The 27,032-nt window shown below is 38.2% G+C and overlaps 1 protein-coding gene across 4 annotated transcripts in view; it reads right to left on the bottom strand.

The window, feature by feature from the left end:
- The window catches only part of OLA1 (Obg like ATPase 1), an 88,216-nt gene that overhangs the window by 24,325 nt on the left and 36,859 nt on the right, over positions 1-27,032 (bottom strand). For all 4 annotated transcript variants that reach the window (XM_053359267.1, XM_053359278.1, XM_053359260.1 and 1 more), the window contains 3 exons: positions 26,072-26,247; positions 16,580-16,660; positions 16,190-16,287 (listed from right to left, as the gene is read on the bottom strand). In XM_053359267.1, the coding sequence (XP_053215242.1) occupies positions 16,190-16,287; positions 16,580-16,660; positions 26,072-26,247 (355 nt within the window). The remainder of the gene's footprint in view (positions 1-16,189; positions 16,288-16,579; positions 16,661-26,071; positions 26,248-27,032) is intronic.

Raw genomic sequence — 27,032 nt, 5'->3', positions numbered from 1 at the left:
AATGTTAATATTAAAGCTCCATCTACATGTTCCTACCAGCCTGATCTCCTTCCCAATCATTCTTTACACAGCTACCTGTAAAATATGGATCAAGGTCCATCAATCAGACTTCATATAGTCTGGAAAGCTGAGGGAAAATAACTACACCATTCAATACTTTCAGCCCTGAAGCATATTATTGATGATTCACCAAGGATTTGACCCCCCCCCCAAAGGAAAGAGAAGCATGGGGAGCCAATGGCAAGCCACTGGTCAGTAATGGCTATTGTATCACAATTCCCATGTGTCAGAGCCAATCTTTGTGTACTAACAAACATAGTTATTGCTAGGAAATATCATCACTACATCCCCACAGAGCCCACTGAATGATGTCGCCTGCTTTGAGGTCACGTCTTCATCAAAGTCCCCTTCACCAAAGGGGACGCGGGTGGCGCTGTGGGTTAAACCACAGAGCCTAGGACCTGCCGATCAGAAGGTCGGCAGTTCGAATCCCCGCAACGGGGTGAGCTCCTGTTGCTCAGTCCCTGCTCCTGCCAACATAGCAGTTCGAAAGCACGTCAAAGTGCAAGTAGTTAAATAGGTACCACTCTGGCGGGAAGGTAAACGGCGTTTCTGTGCGCTGCTCTGGTTCACCAGAAGCGGCTTCGTCATGCCAGCCACATGACCCGGAAGCTGTACGTCGGCTCCCTCGGCCAATAAAGCGAGATGAGCGCCGCAATCCCAGAGTCGGCCATGACTGGGCCTAATGGTCACTTTGTCAAAGACAGAAGAAAACAGTGATAGCTGAGTTTATGAAACTGCTCTCTTCTAAAGGTTCTTTCTCTTGTGACATCAGCATCATAGGAACTGCTACAGAGCAGCTCCAACCTCTATTAATATTGTTTCCCATTTCTGTCAGGAGCAACTGTAAAGTGTGAGAAGCCACAATCTGCACTCCTCCCATATAGCTTCCCGTGTTACTTGAGCAGCACAGGAAGAAGGTGCATGGCAGTGATCCCATACCCCAAATGTAAAATGAGAAGGGACTTTAAGCAACACTTGCTGACATCACAACACTCACAATCTGGTAGGATTTCAATTAACAGAAGAGTGGACTCCTTTGCACGTTGGAGGCAACGGACTGCGTAATGTTATGCCTCTGATGCTCATAATCCTCTTTCAACCAGGAAATGTATTTTAATGCAAACACACATATTCAGGAAGGCTGCAAAATATGATCAATGTTTGCATTCTAGTTAAACGTAGCCAGAATGAAACTGATATTTTCTTTTATCTATCATAAAATCAAGACATGTGCATAACAAGGACCACTAAAACTAATCATATACCATTGGTTTTTGTATGGAAATTTATGGTTGATTTTTATTTATTTTATTTTATTTGTCTGTTAAAACACCTTTCTGATGAACTGTACAAGAACCTTCCTCAATGCAGTAATGTATTTAAAATTATGGTAGAGATACAAGTTGCATTCAGTCTCATTGTGCTCAACAGAGCCTATTCCCTAGTGCACAACATAAGACTAACACCTTGTGCACTTTCCACATAACACTAAACTATGGTTTAACATAACATGACAGTGTCTCAAGGTTACAAAGATTGGAAACTTTTGCTTCTGTTTTAGCTAACCATGGTTACTTGTTCTATGCAAACCCAGACCAAATGTTAAGTTGGTGTTAACTATGATTTAGGAAACAAGCTAACTTAAAGCATAGTTTATGATTTCAGCTAGCTTTCATAAACCATGACAACTATAGCACTTTTAAAAATTTTATTTATTTTCAGACTATAAATACATCAACAACAAAAACAAAAAGTATAAGAGTTGAGTCTTCGATTCAATACGATGTTCAATTACAAAGAGACCACAATACAGTGCAAGTATCCAATTGTTTCATTATGTCTTTCTATAAAGTATTATGTGTTATAAGGGACTGATAATTATGTTGTTCTAATTATGTATATAATAAAACTATACCACATTGTGTTGAATGCATCTACTCACATGCTATTTACTCTTAATGTTGAGCTGACCAGGGTCCAAATTTGTTGGAAACAAGCCTCAAGCACGTGAGGCGATACAGACTTCCAAAATATTTCTACATTAAGCCTGGCTGCTGTAAATAAAATTCTTAGTAGCTCCAATGTAGATGCAATGATGAATCCTTCTTCATCAAATATTGAAAGGGGTGCTATTCCAGGATTCTGAGCAATTTGGTGAATTGTAGTAAGACTTAACTTCCTAAAATATCTTCTTCCAAAATGTCTCAACAAGTGGATGATGCCACCCCCATGTGAATATATGTACCTAATCCGCCACATTCCCTCTAGCATGTGGGAGAGCTGGAAGAAGATATTTGGCTAAGGGTGATCAGGTACAATCTATATACAGTCTTTAAGGATTGTTCATTCACCCCAGTAGGAACAGATTTAAAAAGAATGGAAGATCACAACATGTGCAGGATGTATGTTGGTGCCCAAGTTGTTTTCCCACTGGTGTCTCAGCTGAGTCTAAGTCACCTATTCATTTTTGAAATAAAAGTATATATAGTAGAAGTCAAGTCTTTCATCTGTATAGCTGAATCACAAAACTTTATCAATTATTTTGCTTGTTTTAAGCCTCTCTGAGTTACTTTTTATTTACAACATGAATGATATGTTTAATAAATAATAACTATTTAACAGAATCGATAAGCACTACTATTATAAATATCAGGAAGAAGTTTCTGAAAGTAACTGCCTCGGGACTCCCTCAGGAGGTTGTGTACTCTCCTTCCTTGGAGGTTTTAAAACAAGAGGTAGAGTAGTCATTTGCCATGGATGCTTTAGTTGAGATTCCTGCCTTGCAGGGGGTTGGACTAGATGACCCCCAGGACCACATCCAACTCTACAATTCTATTATTCTATTGACAAGAGCAAAGATGTGCATCTGCTCTTACTTCCATTCACCACAAGGATAGGAAAACTGTGCCCCTCCAGATCTTGCTGGACTACAATTCTCATCAACCTTCATGCTGACTGAGTCTGATGGGTGTTGGGAATCCAACAAAGTCTGAAAGTTCACAAGTTTCCTGCGCCTACAATAGAACATTAAAGTAAGATTATGACAATATAAATACTTTTTAAGATTATTATGTATGCTTCCCCATGATGCAAATACAGCTGCTAACAAGAACTGAGGTGAACATCGTCCTTTAGAGTAGGGGTAGTGTCTTATGTTTTGGACTACAACTCCCATAAACCTCAGCCAGCATGTCCAATGGGCACAAATAAGAATCCGTAATATCTGGAGGGCATCATGTTGACTACTCCTGATTCAGACTAAAGACCCCCTTTCTTGCAACTAGCAGTTTAACACATTTAGCATTGTGTTTAGCATTGTGATCAGTCAAAAGCAGAATAGAAAAACAGTTGTCTGCCCATAAACAATTCCTTTCAAATACCATTCATTGAAAAACTTCAGAAAACTTCTCTCCAACATACAAAAAATGCCTCTTAGCACAAATACTTCAATATTATAACAAAGGAATGCCAGAACTACATTAGATTCTATAGAAAATGAATGTGCTATTTCAATATTAATACTCCTTTACTTGTTTCTACTCCTTGAAGTCTTTTCAAAAAAGAAAAGCTTATTGGCATTGTCAGAACTATTATGTCTGATACTATGCACTAGTACATCAACTAAAAGTGCATCAACCTCACAAAAATTTTGAGCTCATCTAAAAAAGAGTCCCTGCTGAATGTCCTAATGCATCTTATTGTGAGTCTTCAACAAATAAAACTTCATGTATGAGCTCATGATGTGCTTTGCTGCTGGAAAGTCACAAACTCTGTGGGAAGCTTTTTATCTTCTCAGCAGTCAGTTTTCCGAGAACATCAGTGCAGCTACTGTAGTTACCTGTAGATTACTTGTATTTTCTCACATCTGTGTCCAGCAATCTAAACCATGATGATAAAGGGTCATTAGGTTTTGAGTGAGGAAGGGGATGGACTAGACAATTTGCTCTGATAAGCTCCTTGTTGTGAGCTCCAGTTTAGAATGTGAAATGCTAGGTATGTACACTATAAACTGGAACAAAAATAGAGCTATCTCTGAACGCCAATTAAAATGGTGCTGCTTAATCATTTTTAAATCACTAGAACACATGGTGTATTTTTCATTTTGCAATTAAAATACTAACGATAAAATAATTCTGCAACTGGAAAAGGGCATCAGTGGTCTATTAGCTACAAAAGAATTCAGCTACAATTACTAAGATAACTGCTGTTTGGAGCACAGCAAAGCAATTTCCCACAGTGGGACTTACAGTTCAATTTACCAGTTGGGCAAATATTTTGTGCTCTGTAGTGGTCTAGAGAGTTAACAGTTACAGCTAACATTTGAGCAGTGTTATACTTGGAGAAAAGTTTCTTCAAGCCAAATAGGTTATTTACATCCCAATCCCTGGCACTTTACTTACAATAAAACTCATTCATATCAATATTATTTCTAGGGAAATAACGTTTAAATTGCAGATATGCTAATTCAAATTTTATGTTTTATAAGTTTTGCAGATGTGAAAGTCAATACTGTATCTGTGGGAGGGGAAACTGCAGAAATGTAATATTTGAACTTGTCTTTTGTTTACCTGGAAAAAATCACTTTGCCAGAAACTATATAAAATTGAACATGGAGTTTTTATTTATTAACTTAAAATACTTCTAATCTGCTTTTTCGGGCAATGTCCATCCAAAGCATCTTAGAATAATAAAAATACGGTGCAAGTAAATTCTGATCCAGAGTGTGCTATATTTCTTCAGGTCACGGTAAGAGCACTGATATAATGCAACAAAAATGACTTGGTAGTCATAGGAAACGTAGTCTTTTAGAACTAAATTATTGAGAACAAGCCATAAAAAGAAAAACCTGGAACATTTACATGTAAACTAGAAAGCTGGTAAATACGAAAGATTGTTAGAATATACATTACCGCTGCAATATAATGCCTCAAGTCAACAATGCTGCTTTGCATTCTTGTACAAAACTTGTAACTTTATGGATTTCCTTCTTCTACAGAACAAACTACCCAGAGACCCAAGTTCTTTTACTAATTCCTTTTTAAAAGTGAAATTCACTTAAGTCAGTAGATAAATATTAGATCGTTCAAAGGGCCAATCTGATGGTGGAAATGCAGGACACCAGCAAGGTTTGTTCAGAACAGTCATATTTCGAAGTAAAGGTAGAATCCACTATAGAGAGTGGTGGGCTTTCAAATGCCAGTGGGCACCATTAAGGACCATTGCTTCTTTTCTGGGAACTGTTACAATATTTGATCTGGCCATTCATTCTTAAGTACATAAATGCCAGGTCTTGTTTAGTCTATTGTGTTTATAATCATGTTACACCAATGAAAGGTATCTATACTATGTATTTTAGTTTGTCAGAAAAGAATGGTAATTGCTCTACTAAAGCAAAATGCACCCCCCCCCCAAAAAAAAACCACACCCTGACACCATTCTAGAGAGGTTCTGCTATCATTTTATAAAACATTCCAATCTTGGTTGCTTTTGCTCTATAAGATTCAGGTAGTAGCCTGTACATAGATATTGACTTACATATTAGATGGGCTGCATTAAAGTATTCTTTAATGGTTTCCATCTAATGCATTTCCAGGTCTTTTACTACTATTTCTTTGCCTTGCTCCATTAAAGCAACTATCCAGCAGCTAACAGATTAAATTAAGATAAACCAATGTTAATAGTCAACAATATTTGAAAATAAAAATCCATGAAAATATTCACACACTAAGCCATGGTAAACTGGAGGCATTTAGAAGACCTGAATGTGTCAAGAAGTTTGACAATTATGACTGGAGCCAGGAAACTGTAGCACCGCAGAATTTCTTATGAATTTCTCCAGTTACTTTTTATAAATGCTGTCTTAGATGACAGCTTAATGTGTACCACATGCAATATTTATTCTTCTTTAGTGTCAGACTGTCTAGCCATCCAAGGGAATACAAAGAATGTCACTTATTAGGATAAAAGCACAGGGAAGGTAATCAAGGACATATGTAACATCAGCCAATCATGTCTTATTTCAACATCCTATTCCATTCATAACAGTTCAACAATTATTTGCTTACTAATAACTTGCTTTCAGCCTGTTTGTGTTCCCCATAATGGTGGTTTGCATTTATTTTTGCTCTTTAGAATTGGACACTTGCTGTGCCATGCATGTTTGTCAAAACTTTGTATCTTCTGTCAGAAAAAGCTTAGCATATCAAATCATTTTGATCTGCTGCAAACCATGACTAGAACAATCCAGTTACCCACAATGTCAGCAGGGCAATGAAATAGCTGGATATTAAAACTCCTCAAAATGTATATAATGCACTGCCATTAAAGGGAAAAAAACACACTTAAAAAACAAGGAAGACTTTCATATATAACATATTGATACCCTAGAATATGGCATACTTCTTGCCAGAAGAAATGTTTAAGAAGGCCTCACACTGACATATGGCAATTATTTTTTAGGGGCCGCTAGATACATACCACCCCTTGCAATCTGAATGATTTATTATATTTTTATTTAACCAAACAGAACACACAGGGAGGGATGTACCTGCTGATACATTTATACCTACTCAATCTGTTAGACAGGCATGCGCTGTGGAAAATCAGTAATTCCCAAAGTCAAATAAGAGAGACTGATAGAGGGAGCCAAAGACAAACATTTATCATACTGAAATGTTACTTAATGTTTTTTTTAAAAAAAATTAAGACCCCCAAATTATAGGTGAGCCAACACTGCATTAAACACCTGAATTTCATATTAACTGCTAGTACCACTGAAAAGTTTTGATTTTTGTTGACAAGACAAAGGCTATTCAGTCATTTGCAGTAGCTTCAAAATGTACAATCTGCTTATAAAGTTTCTATGAGAGGCATATAGTAATCTAGAGACTGAAAAAATCTATGTATTTAATGCCCCTACTGGTTATGTTATCATGTGTGGTTCAAAGAAAGTTATTATTTTTATTTATTAGCACTATTTTGCTGCTGCTGCTGTTAAACTGCTAGCTTTTCAAAAAATTCAGAGTAGGTAACAAAAAGTAACAAAGGAAATAACACAAAATGAAATACCCAGCTAAATTCAAGTGCAAAACCCTACGTGCATTTAATTCTAGGTGCTGAATGGCAGTTCAGCAAGCAGATCCTTATATTCAAGGGAAAACATAAGAAAAGACTGCTGGATCAGGCCAAAGGTCCATCTAGTCCATCATTCTGAGTGGGATTAATCTACAGAGTCCCATCAGCAGAAGCCCTGCACAAGGACTTTGGCTTGCACAATAGTGATCTTGCCAAAGTTATTCATGTCCTGTTAGGCTTGTGAAACATCTGCAGCGAGGTGATTTACCCTGAGATTGTCAATCTAAACTGATCGGGGAGTTGTATTTTCTGTTGCATAAGGCTGGCATTTCTCCTGAAGGACTCTGGAACAGCCTTGAGGGAAGCCAAGGGTGGCAAGTAGCCAGTGGTCAGTGAAGTCTTGGTCTGGCAGGAGCTACTTTCCCCCCTCGGCTTCCCTGCTCTCAATCACCTTAGACAGCTCAATTAGCACATTGGAAGCACATGTTTCACAATTGCTAAAATGCAGGCTGCTGAGTGCTAGCCAGTCAGTAATGATGCACTTGCAGCAAGTGGTTCCCACTAGAGAACCACTTAAGAGGCGGATGCTACTGGAGGTGCTTCTGGACCAACCATTGCTCCAGGTGGCAAGAAAAAAACAATGGCCAGGGCTTCTTTTTCCTAAGTTCAGGCTGTGATTCCAGTTGTAGCCACTCCTGACCATTATGACAGAAGTCCTGGTAACTATGAGGCTCGTTTACTGTAAGAAAGAGAAAGACCCTGAAGACTGTTTGAAAACTTCAATTAGTTCAAATAGCTACATCTAAAGAGTAAGCCAGTGGGAATCTCTAAAACTGATACTGAGATTAATTTCTGGACACAATTTAGCGAGTTGTCATTTAGCAGCATATGAGCATGGTCTAGAGTGCCTTACTCCATGTATTATTCCAACGGGGCCAACATAACCACTTCCACCCTTATTAATTTTAAAATGAAATGTAATTATTTTGGTTCTCTATAAAGAAGCCCAAGCCTACAATACAGCTGCCTACCCTTCGGCAGGAAAAAGTAAAATTGGTGTTCTCTTAGCTGCAGTGGTTGACAGTCTGTTTCTAGACTGAAGATGATTGATAATGAAAATAATATAAGCTTGGAACAAAAAAGTATGCACCCAGATATAAATGCATTGTAGGCGAAGTCTTTTCAAAGGCACACAGAATAAAAAGTTTCTTGCAGTGCAGTAGTTTCTAGAGTCACTATTACTAGAGGAAAGCAGGAAGAACATAAGTTACTTGGTAACCTTGATGATATTTATGGCTGCTATAGGTATACATATTATGTTGCATAAGCAGAGATGTAGTTAATTGATTTGGGAGTCACAGCAGATGAGACACTAAATTCCAGAGACAGTTCAAAACTTGTCAACTTAACTATTTTGCTGGTCTAAGTTTTTCCACAGCAACAGTAGGGCTCATCTTATGCTCTTATCTACCCTCAAAAACCATTTACTCAGAAGTAAGTAACAATGAATTAAAACAAGACTTGATCCCAAGTAAGTGTGCGTAGGACTGCAGATTCCAGTGCAGGTGGCATGACATACTTATTTGATTTAGTATATTCAACATCCTATGGTTTTTGTACCAAAGTAGTTTTAGAAAATGACAAAATATACATCAAAATCAGATTATATAAAACAAGATCAGCATCTAAATAAAACAACAATCAGCAATAGCCTTTTTTTCTAAAGAGTTCAGTTTGCCAGAGATCAAGCAGATCTCTATTGGAAAAACATTCTGAAGCGTATTGACAGCCAATGTAGCATAGTGGTTAGACTTTCAGACTAGAACTGGGGAGATCCAAATTCTAATACACACTCAGTCCTAAAGCTCATTATTTCTCCATTATAGCAAGGGGTATTGTGAGGCTAAAGTGGAATACTATGAATACTGCTTTGACTTCCTCGGAAGATAGGTAGGATACAAATGAACTAAATATATTCAATTAAAATGTAGCACCAAAACTGAAAAGGTCCCAACTCTTCTGCCTACCACACAATCTACAAAGGAAACACCCTCGGGTGTGGATCTGAGCGCACAGTATGGTACATACAGGACAAAGCAGTCTTTCGGATATCTTGGCCCCAAACAGGTTGGGGCTTTAAAAGCACCAGCACCTTGAATTGGGCTTGGCTACAAACTGAAATAAATTGGGATAAAATCAGAATTAAATGCCGTGAGCCCTTGCTAAAAGTCTGGCTGCTGTATTTTGGGCCAGTTGTTTCCAAGCACTCTCCAAAAGCAGCCTCGTGTAAAGCATAATTCAATATGCTTTACACGAGTAATTCAATATGGATGTTATTGTATTATAGCTTGAATAATTGTGGCCAGGTCATTTTTTTAAATGATATGGTCACGGTTGGCATATCAGTTAAAAAGCATTCCTGGCCACCCCTGCCAGGTGATCACATAGGAGCAGCCATACATCTGTGTGGATTGACGTCTTACTTCATCCACCTCTATGCAGACCACTACCAAAAGCGGTAACACAGATGCTGGCTGGATGGCACAGAGAAGCAGTATTCCAGCAGTACCTTCTGAGGCTTCCCCCTCTAGGAAGGACTGTAGACATTAAAGTACAGTATTCTCAGTTCTATCCTGGCAAGGTGCCTCAGAAGGATATTCACAGCTGATTATATAAAAAGCCACTGAGAGGTCCAAAATAATAAACAGGGCCACACTCCCCCTACTCATCTCCAGGTCAACCCATGATGACCAAGGCAATTTCAGTTCTAAGCCAGACTGAAAAAGATCCAAACAATCATTTCCCCCCCAGTCTTTAGCATTTCCCATTGCTATCTTTTGAGGCAATGCAGACTGAGTTGTTTTAATGGCCACACTGGTTTTTTTATATTTCTTGGTTCTAGGCTGAGCTTAAAAGTCTTCAGGGACTTCTTGGTACATGCTATGGCTAATGGCCCCTGATTTGCTTTGGGGTGAACTACCCTCACTCCAAGCCAAAGTGCTTTCCCCTGGGCCTGACTTTAGCCACAACACTCAGTCAAATTTTGCCATATGGGATAAATGCTGGGTATTTTCACACTTATTAACCTTTTGTTCATTAACAACTGATGTAACACAAAATCCAGTTGTCTGAACGGGCTACTTAGCTCCAATCTTAGGCTACTTTTTTTGAACAGTGCCCTCTGTGCGCCATAAGAAGAAATGTTAGAGAAATATATGAGGTACAAATTAGTAAGGATGTTGAGGGGAAAGTGTGCCCCCGAGGACTATAATCATTTCATGTTCATTCACTCACTGAAAGTCTAAAACACGAAAGAAAGAAGGTAAAATAATAGCTAACTGGTCCTGAAGTGAAAAATCTTGGATAACTTTGGAAGCTTCTCATTTTTGGAGGAATATTCTCTACCTCTCCATGGTGAAGCTGAAGAAATGTTATTTGGTTAGATTGTACGCATGCTGTTCAAATAACCTGGACTCCAGTATGGATTATTTCCCGTATCTTCTACAGTGAAGGCTGGTGAAGGAATTCTTCCTTCAATATTCTTTTTACATCCTTACATTTCTATCAGCTGTACTGGTTTGTCTGTGCCATGACCTCAGAGTTCAACTACTCCCCTTTGAGCGACAAGGCCATGGACTTTATGGAAGAACCAGATGGTAAAAGAGAACTGCTCACAGAGCCGGGCACAATGGCCCCCAAATACACTGGAAGCTCCAGCACAGGAGGTGGCCATTTTGTCAATACCTTTCTGGCTTTGGGTCACTGCACTGCTGCCCATCCAGCTCGCAGAACTCCAGTCCAGAAGCTCCAACAGAGTTATCATGTCTCCCACACTTTAGGAGTCTATGGCTGCTGGAACAGGAAAAGTCCCTTTAACCAGAAGCTCCTTCTACTAGGGGTGGAGCTAACCACCCAGACTGAGCTGCCTTATTTAAGTCCATGGGGGGTTATGTATTGCTGAAGCAATGTTCTAAACTTGCTTCAGCTTGAATCCCACACCAAGGTGTCTGTCCCAAATGCCTTGCCTCCTCTTGTCTTCTACACCCACCTGGAGCAGATGAGTCTGATTTTACTGGTTGTATGTGCTTCAATATGTTTTTATTATTACTTTTTTGCAGACATAGTGTATGACCACACAAGGCTCAACAAGGAGCGTTCCATCATTTCCATCATTATGACAGGTGCATGGTATGAAATGCATGTCTCATGTGTCAGCATCGAGCCCCCCTGGTGCACATTATCTTCCTTCCTTGATGCAAATTTCTTCATCTCCAAGTCTTCTATTTCTAGTAATGGCATGGTGAATACATGCATCATGTACTCACCAGGAAACACTGGCCTGTGAGTGCTCCAACAGGAGAACAGCCTTACCAAAGGTGTCGCGGGCTTTGAAGAAGCACAAACTCAGGGCAAAAACTGAAACGAGCTAAGAGGAAGGCACTCTTGGCAAACCCTAACTGTGATCAACTCCCGCCCGGAAACCTATGTCCTTACTGTGGAAGGACGTGGGGATCCAGAATCAGCCTCCACAGTCGCTTACAGGCTCACTGTTAAGACCGTGTTCATGGAAGACAAACATGCATCACAAGGGGACAAGGACATTAAATGTTTAAAGCCCTAAACAACTTAGGCTACAAATATCTGAAAGACTGCCTCCTTGCCTACAGACCTTCTCAGAAGTTATGGCTAGCCAATAGTAGATCCACCGCCCTTAGAAACTTGGGGAGCAGCACCTCAGGAGAGGGAATTCTCTGTTGCAGCCTCCCTACGGGTCTGCATCTGGCACCTTAACTGCATAGCTTTCATAGGGTTGCCATGTGTCTGGGAATTCCTGAGCGTGTCCTCTTTGGGGGGGTCCTACATGCCCATCCAGGGGGAGTTTTACATTTTTAAGCAAATATCCTGGATTTTTTGTTTTTAAGTTTTTAAAATTTTGATTGTGTGGCTCTGGTTCAGGCTTTAGCCACCTGGGCTCTGATTCAGGCACTGGCTCTGGCATGGGAGGCCCGGGTTCTGGTTCAGGCTTGGGCTGTAGCAACTCGGGCTCTGATTCAGGCTCTGGCACGGACGACCCAGGTTCGGGCTTGGGCAATGGCAGGGTTATCAGGCAATTGCCCTAAAAAAACTCAACAACTTTTTGTGTCTGGATTTTTACCTCTTGAAATATGGCAATCCTAGCTTTCATCATATGCTGGCAATGCAGCTCTTTGCCCTCGTTTTTGTAACCCTATATATGACCCAATCTATTCTTCTTGTATGTTTAATATTGTTGTAAACCAACCTGGGACCTTGTGGTGAACAGTGAAGAAGAAAAAGTAACAACAACAACTCTACAGTGTTCAGCAACACTACAACAGCATAGTAAGTAGTTTCATGGATTTTTGTTTTCATCCTTATACCATGAAACTGGTATTGTTTTCATCATTTTATCATGAAATTGGGAAACCTGTTGAGAAGCAAATAAACCTTAAAGTTAAATACTTCAAAATAGGTTCACCTTAGAATTAAAAATACAACTAAAGATAACCACAAATTTATCCTGTTGATTGGTACACAACAAATATTCTGAAATGTCAGGGTCATCATGTGTTGTTGGGATTTTCAAGAGTTAAGAGCCTAAAGCCCAGACTAAAAAGCACTCACCTCCCCAAATATTCTTTCATTGCTTGATTTGGATGTGCAAACTTATTAACTTGCTTAACTTTCTGAGGTTCAAAAATACTATTAAAGTAGAATACAAAATTATCTTCCCATCTGCAAATGTTAGCTCAAATAAATGCAAGCATTAACAGAGAAGATGTGTTTCCAAAATCTGCATTGGGATGTGTACATAATAGACAATTCACTTTATTGTTCTAAAGGGAGAATGTGTCAACATACTGAACACATGGGTGACATATGTACTCTCGTATAAGATGATCAGTCAGCATGCACTGCAATGGCCCCCGGTATACAAAGCTACAATAAATTTAATCCCCAATTGATTCCACAAGAATGTTTGTGCCCCATCCAGTTTCATAGCTCAGGTTTTACAAGGAGGCATTTCACTAGCAGAAATCACACTTTATTTCCAATGTATAGTAGAGAAATAGTACTAGATAAAGAGTTACATTTCTACATTCTCTAAAGTAAGCTTAAATTACTGTGAAGGCTTTTGATTATTTAACTATTTGTTTAAAGAATAGTAAGTTGTATTTTAAAATGCTGAAGTAGATTCCTATATACATCATGATTAGTGTCATCTGATCATAATAAAAGTGCAACTAACACAGCTGCCATGTCAGCTTCACCTCAGGAACAAGGTCTTAATCATAAATCAACTGAATGACTAATTTAACATTGTTAATGCCAGTAAGTAGTCCCTTGGAGTCATTCCAGTTTTTATACCTTTCAAAAGGTCAATATGCTACCTTCTCTAGTACACAAAAGTCCTATCATTCACACTATTTTCTCCCCTAAGATTGAAAAATAACATGTTATTTAAATGTTAGTGTGTTTTACTAGCAATTAAAAATGTTCATTTGTTGAAAAAAGGTGATATACAGGAAACAAAAAATGATCACTTTAGCTTTCCATATTCTCCTTCTGCCACAACCTTAAAACAACTCTTTGATGTTGATGTAAATACTACTCCATTGTAAAAAAAAGAGAAAAAACCCTATGAAAATATTTACTGCTGCATCCTTCCTGAATTAACATTAACCTCCTTACAGCATTACCACAAATTAAATCAAGAAATATGTCGTGCTAGCTGAGCAACTAATCCAACTGTAGTTCAGATTAAGAACATGAACCAAAAAGCAAATTAAAATACATCTGCCAATAAAATATATTCTAATTGTTTGCATCTGCTTACACTGCCAAAAACAATGAAAGGCTCATCATTACACAATTCATAATAAAAAAATATTCTGCACTTTAATGCAAAATATATATACAACATAAAGAGAGTGGATTTAAAGATCAGCAACTCTGGCAGAAGGAAGGAAAAACTGGTCATCATTCCGACTTCAGTAGATGCCATTCCATATCAGACGATGTTTCCCACTCATAAATACATGACAAATACTTCCTCAATCATTTTTTACGAGCAGGGATGCACAGGGGGTTGTCAATGGCTAGCCTGAGGGAAAATAGGAACAGCAGGCGGCAGAAACTGTACTGAAAATGGCTATGTGGTAAATTTTCTTCTGGAACATCACTCAGCTATCCCAGGCTTTGATCTTTCAGCTACAATTACACTAACATCCGTAAAACCAGGATATTTTTTTAAAAAACCAAACCTCAACCATCAGTTCTGCATGAACACAGTAAGATTTTTTTACTATGATTTCACAATATAAATAAAATAGTTATAAATTTAAAAATTGTAATATATATGCTAAGTTTTCCATTCCATCATCACAACTTGGTCTCACCCAAAAAGGCGGGGTGGTTGTGGTTCTGGAGACGGCTAAATCACAGACTGGCGTCTCCTAACAGACTGTCTACCATTAAGGTCTGAGAAAAGGTATTTACTATACAATTAAAGGCAGTGAGCTCTACCTGTGATCACCCTAATGTAGGTGTGATGATCCATTTTGTGTAGGGAAACTAACCTGCCCATTTTCAAATAAATTCTGATGCTTATTATCTTTACTGTGGCACTTGAGAAACCTCTACAAGAGCCCTTAATAAAGAATGCTAAGATTTACTGCATTACATTTGTGTGAAACTTGAAAATGCCTTCCAGACCACAACACTGAAGGCACAGTTGCTTGATTGCACAAAGTTTCTTGAAGGCTAGATGCAGTTTCAAAAACAGTAACTCATTATTGGGAAAGATTCTGAACCAGAAGTTTTAAAATGCCCTTAAAGCAACCATTTTTAAAGTTGCATTATGCTCCTTAGAATATAAATGCACAACAACACTAGGAGCAGGGCAGTTTTCAGCTGAAATTATTTTACAGAATTTATTCTAATAACTTATTGGAGTTAACCATCTGACATTAATTATTGCTTGGGCTTCCAGTCTATGAATGTTTATTTTTCAGTTTAAAGCCTTCTCACTCTTTGATATCATATGGAAATGAGAAATTTTAATGGAAAATTGAAACCATGTGCATCTAAGTACTTAATGAAGTACAGGGAGAGCGAAAGGGTATGTTCTAAGAGAATTCTGATACACTGGTCTGGATACTTTGACAAAGCAATAAGCAAATATTCAATGTGTTTCAGAGTGATATTTTTGTAATTTTGTGTGCTATGAAAATGTGTACCAAAACTAAAAGAAGAGTGATTTAATGTTTCCTTCCAAGGCAACAGTTTAAGCGCCTTTTCCCTAAAACTACTGTTTTATCTCATCTGAAACTTTACACAAAAAGCAAATGCAGCATGATTTTCAATCTCTCCATTTCTAATGTATCCTCACACTCTCGGGTTGGATCTTCATCCCGGTCACTGCCTGTTTGACAGACATCTTATTCTTCAGCCATTATATATGCATTCATATTGACAACATTAATAAAAGTTTATGAACAGCATATAGCAAACCATATGCATGACATCTGCTGCATTTTAAGAAGTGGCCCAGCAAGCAGAATGTTGTAAACACCTTGAATTTACCCTGAACTATATGGGACACATGATTCTATGCATATATATGGAGCACTCCATCTCCTTTTTATCATATTACCAACCATATTACGGCATCATTTTTACCCTTCAACATCCAATAAATAGAAGGTTGGCATGAAAAATGACTTATTTCTAAAGTTAAATATTATAGACAACTTACGAGACTATTTATGGTTATTTTTCCTTCAATATTGCAGAATAAACTAAAAGGTAGGAGAGAAAATTGCTACTTTAGTTTTATAGATCTTCAAGGGAGTTTTTTTTTTTTTACTTTTACTGCATTCCAAAGACAAGGTAATAGGTACATTGCCAATATTAGCTTTAAGACATTTAGATTTACTCCAAGTACAAAAATCACGACTAACCATTATTTTGACAAAGGTGCCTTTCAGAAGCATCGTGAATTTTCTACAAAATATAAAGGCAGAAAACTCACCATTTGTTTTTCTTTCTAATATAGTCTTTTTCAGAGAGGTTAACCAAGTAGATCATTGGTTTTGAAGTTAAAAACAAGTGTTTGTTCAGCACCTCAATCTAAAAGTAAGAAAATAAAAGCTACATTAACACAGACAGCAAGAGATAGAGTGTTGTGAATTAGATAATAAATAAATAAATAAATAAATAAATAAATAAATAAATATCTGTTTAACATCTGAAGTATAAAGTAAATTGTTAAAAAGAATGCACATGATTTCCAAATGTTGACATTAATTTACTGGAGGTAAATCAAAAGGTTTACACAAAGATCTGATATACTTTTGTGCTGTTGTTGGTTTTTTAAAGGAAAGACATTAGACAGTGGATGAGGTAATAGTCATAAGCCTACCTCTTTGTCATTCCAATCATGATAGAAACGGACAGGCTTTTTTTCTTCTATTACCCAGCTTTTGATTTTGCACATTATGTCCTGCACAGAATTAGGAAGAAACAAAAGACATTAAAGTAGAATATACTCAGTTATATGCCAGACTGTTATCAGTTATTTCTCATGAGGGAGTCGTTTTGGGTAACAAAATATTATGTGCCTTCTAACTGTAATTTCATATATAATGAATGAGAAAGGGACACAGGAGTCACGTTAGGGCTAGAGCAGATGAACAGGAAATAAACCTTTTAGTGACTTCATTGAGAAATACGAATGATCTTTTCTGCTCCCCAAGCTGGATGAAATATTGCATGTATAAATAAATCTGTTTCCTGAAACTGCGTATTGGTGTAGTAATTAAGCATCCCTTATGAGAAACCATATATGAGAGAAACATGCTGCTGTGACAAAGGAATAGGTGCAAAAAGTGATGTGTTTTTTTAAAAAAAACCACTGACAGCCAAAGAAACTGAGCTGATTATTGATGATCTACCATTCAAGATATTAATTCAAATGGCCAAAGGCCTCAATATTCTACATTAATTTTTTTTGTCAACACCTTCTCCTTTCCTCCAAAAATGAAACCTGCCAAAGCTTCCATTACACAATGGCAAGAGCCTTGCACTAGTGACCTCCAACCAGCTGCATTCACTTTCAGAACATCTCTCCCTGCAGGAAATCTAAAGGCCTTTTAGTTAGCAAGCTAGTGTGCATTCAGAAGGAGTAACTGCAGGAAGAGCCCAATGTGCTTTGTTTCTCTGGCCTTTCTTCACAGAAAGATTAATCATCTGTGAAATGGAAACGGCAAACAGCAAGTGACACAAACTGAACCCTTCAAGCCTTTCCTCATCAGTTTTGTGGCTCTGAATCTGAAAGCTGCGTGTGGCAAGGTTTGCCTTACAGGCAGGTGTTAATAAAAGGCTCTTAGGTCTGAAAGGTCAAACCAAGCTCTTCTAGAAGTAGTGCGTTTTAGTGTCAATTTTTGCCAGAGATAATTTATGGTCATGCTTTAAATATTGCATTTCACGAAATTTACCACGGGTATGATATTCAATTAGATAATTTTAAATGGATTTCTAGTCATCAGAATTTTCTCAAAGCACATGTTTACCTTCTCAAGAAATAGGTTAAACATTTACAAACACACAGCTTCAGTATTTAGTGTACTAATGTTTCCCATCTCGCAACTGCTTCAGGGGAAAAACAAGAGGAAAGCTCTTCTAAATCCTTAGATCCTGATTTGTAACCCTCCAGGAACAGGGCTCCCCACAGATTTTAACAAGAAAGGGGCTAGCTGAAAACTTTTAATGAAATATAACACGTTCTGCCTAAGAATAATCACTTTTACTCTCCTATAACTGATTTTCACTCATAAATGTTTTAAAAGTGGCTAATGTAACACCATTTCCTACAAGGAGAAGATCAAAGTGCTATATTACAAATGCATTATGATTAAAAAAGCACTGTGCAGCCTTGCTATTAAATGTTCTTTAAACCCTAAAAGGCTTCCCATAGATCTCACTTGGCACTGCATATACAACCTTTGACAAGTAATGTAGACCATTTTTATTCATTGCCTAAAATTGTAGGCAATTATGTGCGTCACACTGGCCACCTGCAAGTTCTGAATGCCTGCTCCAGTTGTCATAGCTAAAAACTAATGTCGGAGGGGATTAATCTAGGGGGAGAGAGTCCTCTTTAATGGCTCCAGCAGGTGAAATGGCCCAGCTGGTTACTATGATGAGTGGCCAGAATAGCTTATGTAGAGACATGCAACAAGATTACACATTTCAAAAAAAAAAAACATAGTAGAACTATCTTATCTTGGGGACCTATCTATGTTTTGTGCTTTATTCAATAAATAAATACTTCACTTAAGTTTAAAATATGCATTTCTAAAGCCAAACTTCTCTTCGTTATTAGAAGAATTCCTCAAGTAATCCTTCTTTACTAGTGGTGGAATTTTATGCAGTTTTATGATTTAGAACATAATGTTAGTTACAAATTTCATCTTTAAAAAGCCATTAGTATTATAGTTTCCCCAAAACATTGATATATTCCATTTTGTAAAGTAGATGGTAAAATCTTTGGGACTGAACAGTTCAGGTTCTAGACTCTACATGATAATGACTAGAAAGCTGTCTTTTATATTTGGTTTATCCCTCAATTATCTCTGCATAAGGAAACAGCAGTTAAAGTGTCAATGTAGATTTTCCATTCCTGCCCCAATTGTTCAACTGACCGTCTTTACTGTTAATATGAAAAACAACACACAATATATTACTCTAGTTTAAACTTAGGTATCTCAACTCATATGTGGCAAACCAGCTCTAGTTTAAAGGTAATTCTAACAATATTTCAGATCAGTGAAAAGATACCCTTTTACTCCCAAAACTAAAAATAAAGAATAGGCAGAGAGCCACTCCGTAGATGCTTTTCAACAGTCAAACTCAATTCCCCTGGAAATATGTCACAAACCTGAGCCTAAATATCTGCTAAAAACTGTTTGTAAGACTTCTCTGGGCTGGTTTTCAATGATCAGGGTGAAGCAGACATGAACATGGATATTTAAGTACACACACTACAATGTTTTATATTTCATTTTATATTTCATGTACTGCATTTATGTGCTACTCAAATCAAGCTTTCCAATGAAAGTAACACTGAACATGAAATAAACAGAGAGAATTTTGAAGTCCTATCCTTAAGTGGTTAATATACTAGTACAGTCCCAAATCTAAATCTAAACAGATGTAATAAAGATGCATCTGAGATTTTTTTTAATTCACGAATCTCAGAAAACAAGGTTTAAAAGATAATACTGAGCAATGTGAATTACAGTTGGTCTTCCTCTTGTTCCATCTGGTGGTTTTAAGAGTTTTCAAATATTTTGCTTTATAGGAATAAGAGCACACAACTACCAAATTAAACCAAAATAATGGAAAGGTTGGGAAAGTTACCAGCAAACCTTACAACATGCTGTCTATGATCCAGCAAGTTATGTTGTGAGTGCTGCTGGGATTTCTCCTCTTCTTTCCATTCTAGCAGGCTCTCCCCCCCACCCCACCCCCTCACACACATCCTCCACCCCCCCCTCTCAAACAGAAAAGCCGTACTTCAAAACCTTTGGAGGAAAAAAACAATAAAGTCACCAGCATGTGCTCTGGAGACTTGCTGGACCATGGCCATTATGAATGATTATGGTATTCTACTGAAGTAAAGTACTGCACGACATTCCTTCTGCTTTTGAGACCAGATAAATGACTCAAACAAAGAAACAGAAATTGTATTTTTGAAGCAATGTTCAGGCTTTTGGAAATGTAAATAAAATAAGTATAATGTAATGTGAATAGTTTGAAGGTACAGAGGGAGCACTTCTGAACTATTATCCATATTTGAATAGTGGTTGAAAAGGGAACTTTGGAGTTACTTTTCCATTCTCCTAAGTATATGGAAGGCAGTCTCTACCAACCTAGTTTTCAGGTGGTTAAACCTATGTGTCTAACACTTCACATACCTGAATGCTACTACATGGTTGTTGTTTTTTAAAAATATAAATCTTGTTGGTATAGAGCTGAGTTTCAAGAAGGAGGTTTCCAACCCCTGCCTTTCCCTTCGCATGCCCCTTTTCTTATATGCCAGGGGAGGGTTTTGTATGGAGAATGCCATTATATTAGCAGTTCAAAACACACCTCTTTGCAGGCCTTTGGTAGGGATTGAGTTAATATGCTGGTGACTATTCATTTTATCATTTATCCATGTTTTGTGAATTGGTGTGTTGCATTTTGAATTTAATTACTTTACTGTTTTATTTATAACCTGCCTTGGGGTAATTTCATTATTTTCAGCTGCTTTGGATGCCAAGCAGAAAGGTGGGATATAAATATTTCAAAACAAAACTGGGATAGCATCTTCTTCTGTTAGGAAGAGACGAACAAAATTTGATCTTATCAACATGATGGTTTCCCTACTTGACCAGAACTGGCAGAGCAGGAAAGCAAACTACTTGGTGTGGGAGTGTGGGGGAGGAGCACAGTAAATGGAAAACGAAGTATAACCATAACCAGATACCAAAACAGAAACATTTAAGAGAAAAGAACCAAAGCAGTAAAAACAAGAAACTGTGTGTGGTGCCTATGAATGTGGATCATGCAAAACACAAAATTATGGGGAGACCAGCAACCTTTGGTACACCTAAAAGAACCAAAAAATATGCTAAGTAATAGTCTCACTCTCCTCCCTTCCACCATGTACAGAGGGCTCCCCTCTCTATCTGGAATATCTTCTTATTAAACCCAGTATTCTCCCTCAAGTAAGTCTGTGCTTTATGCAAGGTCACAACTCTGGAAACAGAAGCCTCCATCCATGGGATGTCCACATATGTGAGGAGATGCTAACATTGCATATCTAGAGAACTCCTCCAAGAGAAACCTGCCCTCAAATGCTATGTATCAATGTGTGTGCAATAATACCAGCAGCTGATATCCACTGCTTCCCCAGCAGAAATGGTGGCCTCCTTAAGCCTTCATGACTCATGACGTTTTCTGGCCCGCAACATGAAACCCTAGAAAATATATTTCATTTCTCTGGTGTCAGCTGTTCTCACAGGCTAGAATGTAAGAACACTTCTCACATCAGCCTGGATAGCTCAGTTGGTTAAGAGCATGGTGCTGATGATGCCAAGGTTGAAGGTTTGATCCCTGTATGGGACAGCTGCGTATTCCTGCAGTGCAGGGATTGGACTAGATGATCCTCAGGGTATCTTCCAACTCTCTTATTCTATGATCAAGCTAATGCCATTGCCTCCCCCTTTGAATGAGTGCAGACTTTTGGTAAATCTAATTTCCAAGACCTGTGAAAAACATGACTTTTAGCACATGCAAAGGCTAAGACCTGAGCAATACTTCATTTTGATGAAGATACACAATTCCTTATTGGCTGACAGTGCACCCACCTATGAGAACCTCCGAAATGCAGTGTCAATTCAAAAGCAAAACAGATCAGAGTCTGATTACCCAATTCAGAGCCTACTCAGGAAGTCCATGGACAAATGAAGAATTCTTTAACACAACCCATTGCCCATCTCAGGGAAGAGACCTGGGTGCTGAGCCTTTTCTGCAGACCTTCAGAACCTCCCTTAGCTCTGCCTTGTCAAGATGAAGACTTTCTTCTTACTTTGACTAGGACAGACAAAAGGCAACTCCCCAAGGACCTTACTGCCTGCCAAAAGAAAACTGGGCAAATGTGTCTGAAAGCCTCATGGTATTGGGGCACATCTGGTTCTGCTCTCCAAACTAAGGTACACTCCAGTCAACCTTGGTGAACAGAGAATTGTTAAATATGCAAAACTGCCACAGCGGAAACTTCAAAGCCCTTCTTGAGAAATGCCAAGATCCACTCAATGCAGGAGAGCCTGTGAAATCCTTCACCATCAAGCTAGCATGATTGCTTGGGGAGCAAGGCTATTATATGAGCTCCTGACTGTGGGATCCTAAATTGCTCCATAATGGCATCTGCAAAAGCAAAGTGCTTGTTAGCTAGTTTGGGTGTAATCTCTCCTGGATTTCAAAATTCTAACAACTATTTTTAAGTTTGGCAAAGTGATGACAGTAGCTTTTGGGGAAACCAGAGGAAAACTAGATCTGTCTCCCAGGGGTCCTCCATTTGTAAAAGCTTATGGTAGCTAGGGCCTGTTGTGCTACACTGCAAATACAGGCAAATTCTTTCACCGGTGACTTATTTCTAAAAATCCAAGCAGTCTTAAAAAGAGAACAAGCAGCCAAAACAGATCAGAAACTTGAACAAAGCTTGTAAATTAACTCTGTCACCTAGAATTGAGACCTAGTTCAGAGCAAGGAGGTAGTATGCAGAAAGGCCTGTCACACAAACGAGAAATGTGGACATCTCACATGACATATTTAATAGCTTAACAGTAACATTTTAACAGTACAAGGAGAGGTTATGATTTTTTAAATCACGAATGACAATCTAATCAAACAATAACATTGATAAACAAGTTAAGGTACCGATTTCTAGTATATCTATTCATGGAATAAAGGTGTGAGTTGGGAGCCAACAACAGCATTTCAGATAATTTTACATTTCTGGCTTTAGGGGGTAAGAGACAGGGACTAAACTTCATTTCTTTTTAAAAACAAATTCTAACTTACTGCCTTTGTTAACTAACAGTGTTTTCTATAAATACTTAATTATCCTAGTTAGCTTAACATTGCTTTAAACTAAAAGACAAATAACTTGATACTATGTTTTCACCCCCATCTTCAGACTTCAAAGTAATTATGTGCAGGAAGAAAGGTCTGTTCCTCCATGCTTAACAATGTGCATGTACTCTATTTTGGGGGGCAGCCAGACTACAGGAGCATCATGAAAATAAAATCACACGCCACAGCAAAAATAATAATAAGAGAATTGGATGGCCAACTCTCTTTACTCTCTTTTTCAAAAAGAAGATGAACTGTCAACCATAGTGTAACCAAGCTTTCACATTCCAAACACACACCTTGAATGTTTTTCTGTTTACCCATGGTTTTAAATATTTGTTTAAAGAAAGTAATGCCATTTCTGAACTTAAGATTTTGAAGCCACTGGCCTCATCCAACAAGTTCTTCATAACTCACCCAGTTTGGTATCATCTGCAGATCTGATGAGCATTCCCTCTCCTTCTCCATCCTATTCACTTATAAGGATGTTAAACAATGGGCCCAGGACAAAATTGTGCTATCACATCTCTCCAGGGTGACAGGGAGTCATTGATATTTGCTCGTACAGTCCATCAACCAGCCACAAAGAGCAGTAGCAGCATCTAGCCCATATTCTACCAGCTTGTCAAAAATTTAGCATGGGGGCCTTTTCAAAGTCTTGCCGAAATCAAAATAAACTACACCCCCATAATTTCCTTAATCTACCAGGCTAGTAATTTTATAAAAAGGAAATTGTGTATTAGTATGGAGACATCAACAATTGTGTGCTATACACTGACAATTCCCTTGCAGTTTTTCCCTATATGTCTGCGGGAACTTTCATCACGTCCCACTTTCACTCACTCTCCTGGTAGTACATGGAGTCATGCTGTCTAGCACCTCATTGCCGCCGCCCCCCTTTTGGCAGGAATCATTTAAATACCTTCTGAAGAAGCTTGGGAGACTCCTGCAAAACACACACTGTACTTCCAAACCTTTGTCATGTGCCTCTGCCAAAAGTCCAAATCCAACTTCTGCCAAATGTCCTTGCCCTTGAAAGTAAAGACCAGGCAGAAGGTATATCAGGGTCCACTGGTAGATGTCCAGGTGATTTTGCAGTTCATCGGCAAGTTTTGAATCCCAACAGCAACAACTAAAAGGCTTCCCAGATGTGCTAAATTAGGCTGCTGGAACTTACAAATGTTGAAGAGAATGGAGTTTTGTTCTGGAATAATCAGGTGCTCATAGTGATCCTGCCCTTAATTCTTAGAGTTGGGTAGACTTCAAAGTAGTACCAAGGAGATCATTCCATAAGTGCAAGCATTTCTGCCTTCCCAATGGAACAATCTTCCCTCTTCTATGGGCTGTTCTGGGGGTTCTCCCCTCCCTCCAGTACAGATTTGGGAGATGAGACAGCAGCTGCACAAGGGAGGAAGAGAATGGAGAAAGCTCCTTGCACCAGCAGGACTCCTTGAGCTGGCTTCCACTAACAAAATGAGTTAGTTGAATCTGGACCCCAGTCTGCCCATCCCGGCATAAACCATGTTCTAAGAATTCAAACCTTTCCCAATGATACCAAATTCATAGCCAGTATTCTCTCTCTTCCTTAGACATAACCTTCAACAGGAAAAGTGACAAAAACACCACCCATGCCCCAATATTCTTCCTCTTCCTACCCAGAGCCAGGGGCTTGTAACACTTTCAACTCTGTGCCTAGCAGGAGTATTTGTTCCCACATGGATCCACAGGAAGGGATAACAGTCAGTAGACTGTAGACATTTTGAATGCACACACCTGGGAGACCACAAACATCCCACAACTTGTCAGGAGGACAAACTACTGTCTCGGTCCCTCTCAGTAGTGGGGTCACCAACTACCACCACAAATCTCCTCTTCGGAGCAGAAACAAGAGTCCTTCTATCTCCAGAGGTCTTCAAATCCTCCTTCACATTTTCCAAGTGGTCTGGAAACAATGTCCATGGGAAGCCCCTGGAATCAATTCACTGCTTCAAAGACACAATTGTCTTGTTCCTGTTTGTAGCATTTTACCATGTTCTGCCACCTGCATTGGTTTTCCTCTTTTTTTAAGAAACTACCCTGTCCCTTTGTCCTTTCAGAAGCACTAAAATTATAGGGTTTTCTTGATTTTTAACTGTGGTGAGCAAAATTTTAAATACACAAGAGGATATTATGTTATTTATAGCAATTTATTTGAATTTAGATTGTGACTACATCTAGATTTCTAACATCAACAGCCAGGCTGACAGTCTTACTTACCTGGATGTATACGATCACTTATATTATTCCAATTAACAATGTGATTAATATAGGAATTCTGCATTAAGGTACCCTTTCACCTTCATGGAAATCAATCTATAGCTCAGTAGTGTTCATGTTACTATACCACTTTCAGTAAAACTACAGTGAATACAACTTGCTGTTCTAAAATATTTAATGAGAAACTTTTATGTGAAATCAGATGCAATACCCATATTAGATTGTATTATTGGAAATGTGAGCATGAAGATGTTCACACAAATGAATTTCCTCTTCCTACTGCACTCCCAAAAAATCCACTCTTAAAGCTTGGGGGAGCAATTAAATGGGTGGGATGAGTATGAGAGCTGCACAAAATTTCAGTCATCCCTCCTACATTCCAGTGGGTCTCCTGAGCATCAGGAGTTGCTTTCTGGGAGGCAGAAGAAGGGGTGCTTGCAATTCTATTGATACAACCTACTGTGTACTCTGGAATTGGTATACAAATACATATCATACAAAGACCAAATTTTAGATACAGAAATAACTAAAGAAATATGAATAGAAGAGCAGAACATTTGAGGAGTGTTTTTGCAAAATACAGTGGAAAGTATAGAGATCAGAACAATTATGATTTCTCCTAAAATACATTAAGTAGTAGAATCGGAAACTGAGGATGAAAACACTGATACAGCATTTCAAAGCAATTTAATTTCTTGGGGGGAAATGTATAGGCATAGCAAATGGTATTTGCTATTGAACTGTTTTACGCAGTCACCATTTATATATGCAACTAGAATTGAGGTAACTAACACATTGCAACATGGTACGTACTAGATGTAATAATTTTGAGGTAGAAAGTTGAGGTGTCTTAAAACTGAGACTAGCACCTTTTCCCCAGTACAATAAAGTCTGCAGCTGATAAGCACCATGCCTGTGTAAAATCATTCCTACACTGGAAAAAAATCTTTTAAAAATTGAAGATATTCTTACTTACATATTCGGGTTTTAATTTCTTGTCACCTCCTCGTACAGCCACTTTTTCTAGTTTGTCTATAATGGGCATGATCATTTCCTCATCTTTTAGCCTAAGTTCTTCATGTATTATTTCAATGTCACGAACAGGTGCAACACTTCCTTCAATGTGTGTGATATCATCATCATCAAATGATCCTTTGAGGGGGAGCAAAATTCAGATGTTAAGCAGTATTCTGAGTGGAGGGGGGACGACGACAAAAGAAAGATACACAAAGTAGAAACAATCTACCAGTCATAGGCACCAGGGCAGAGCAAAACTTAATTACAAGCATTTTAAGTGTTTTTCAAACAAGAAATCTGTCAGTAATTTTCAGTACCAGGTCACTGCATCTTACAGTGTATTAGAGGTGGCCAAATAAAAGTATTTTTTATATAGCACTTAATAAATAAATGGTTCAAAGTAATATAGGAACATTTTAAATCACTCATTAGACACAGTAAACATTAGAATTGCTATGAAGTTTATGTCAAAGAATTCTGAAGTTCTACACAGTACTAATGGGTTTCCAAGGGAAACAGGATTTACAAAAAAGGGGGGAGGCCTGAAATCATCTGGCAGACCTCTTCTCTGCTTCAAACTACTTTATCACTATGGTTCTGACGGTGATTAGATAATGAACCACTCAGACACACAATTTACACAGCAGCTAATTTCATCGGTCTGATTTGAGGGTATGGTTTTTAGGGGGCCATCAAAGAAGCAGATGAAGGTGCATTTGTCATATATGAGTGACAACCATTCACACTATCTCAACAAAATGGTGCTGGCCCTTATTAGAAACACATGCTATTATCACATATTTAAAGTGCAGTTGAAGCCATAATTTCAAATTGCCAATGGAAACATAAGGGTAAAACAACCAGATATTACTGAAGCATGTGTACTGACTTTATGCCCCTCTAAAGACATAATGTGGCAA

This window comes from Podarcis raffonei, chromosome 1, assembly GCF_027172205.1.
Source record: "Podarcis raffonei isolate rPodRaf1 chromosome 1, rPodRaf1.pri, whole genome shotgun sequence".
NCBI lineage: Eukaryota > Metazoa > Chordata > Lepidosauria > Squamata > Lacertidae > Podarcis > Podarcis raffonei.
Note: the sequence above shows the minus strand (reverse complement) of the source record. Positions and strands in the feature narration are given on the sequence as shown.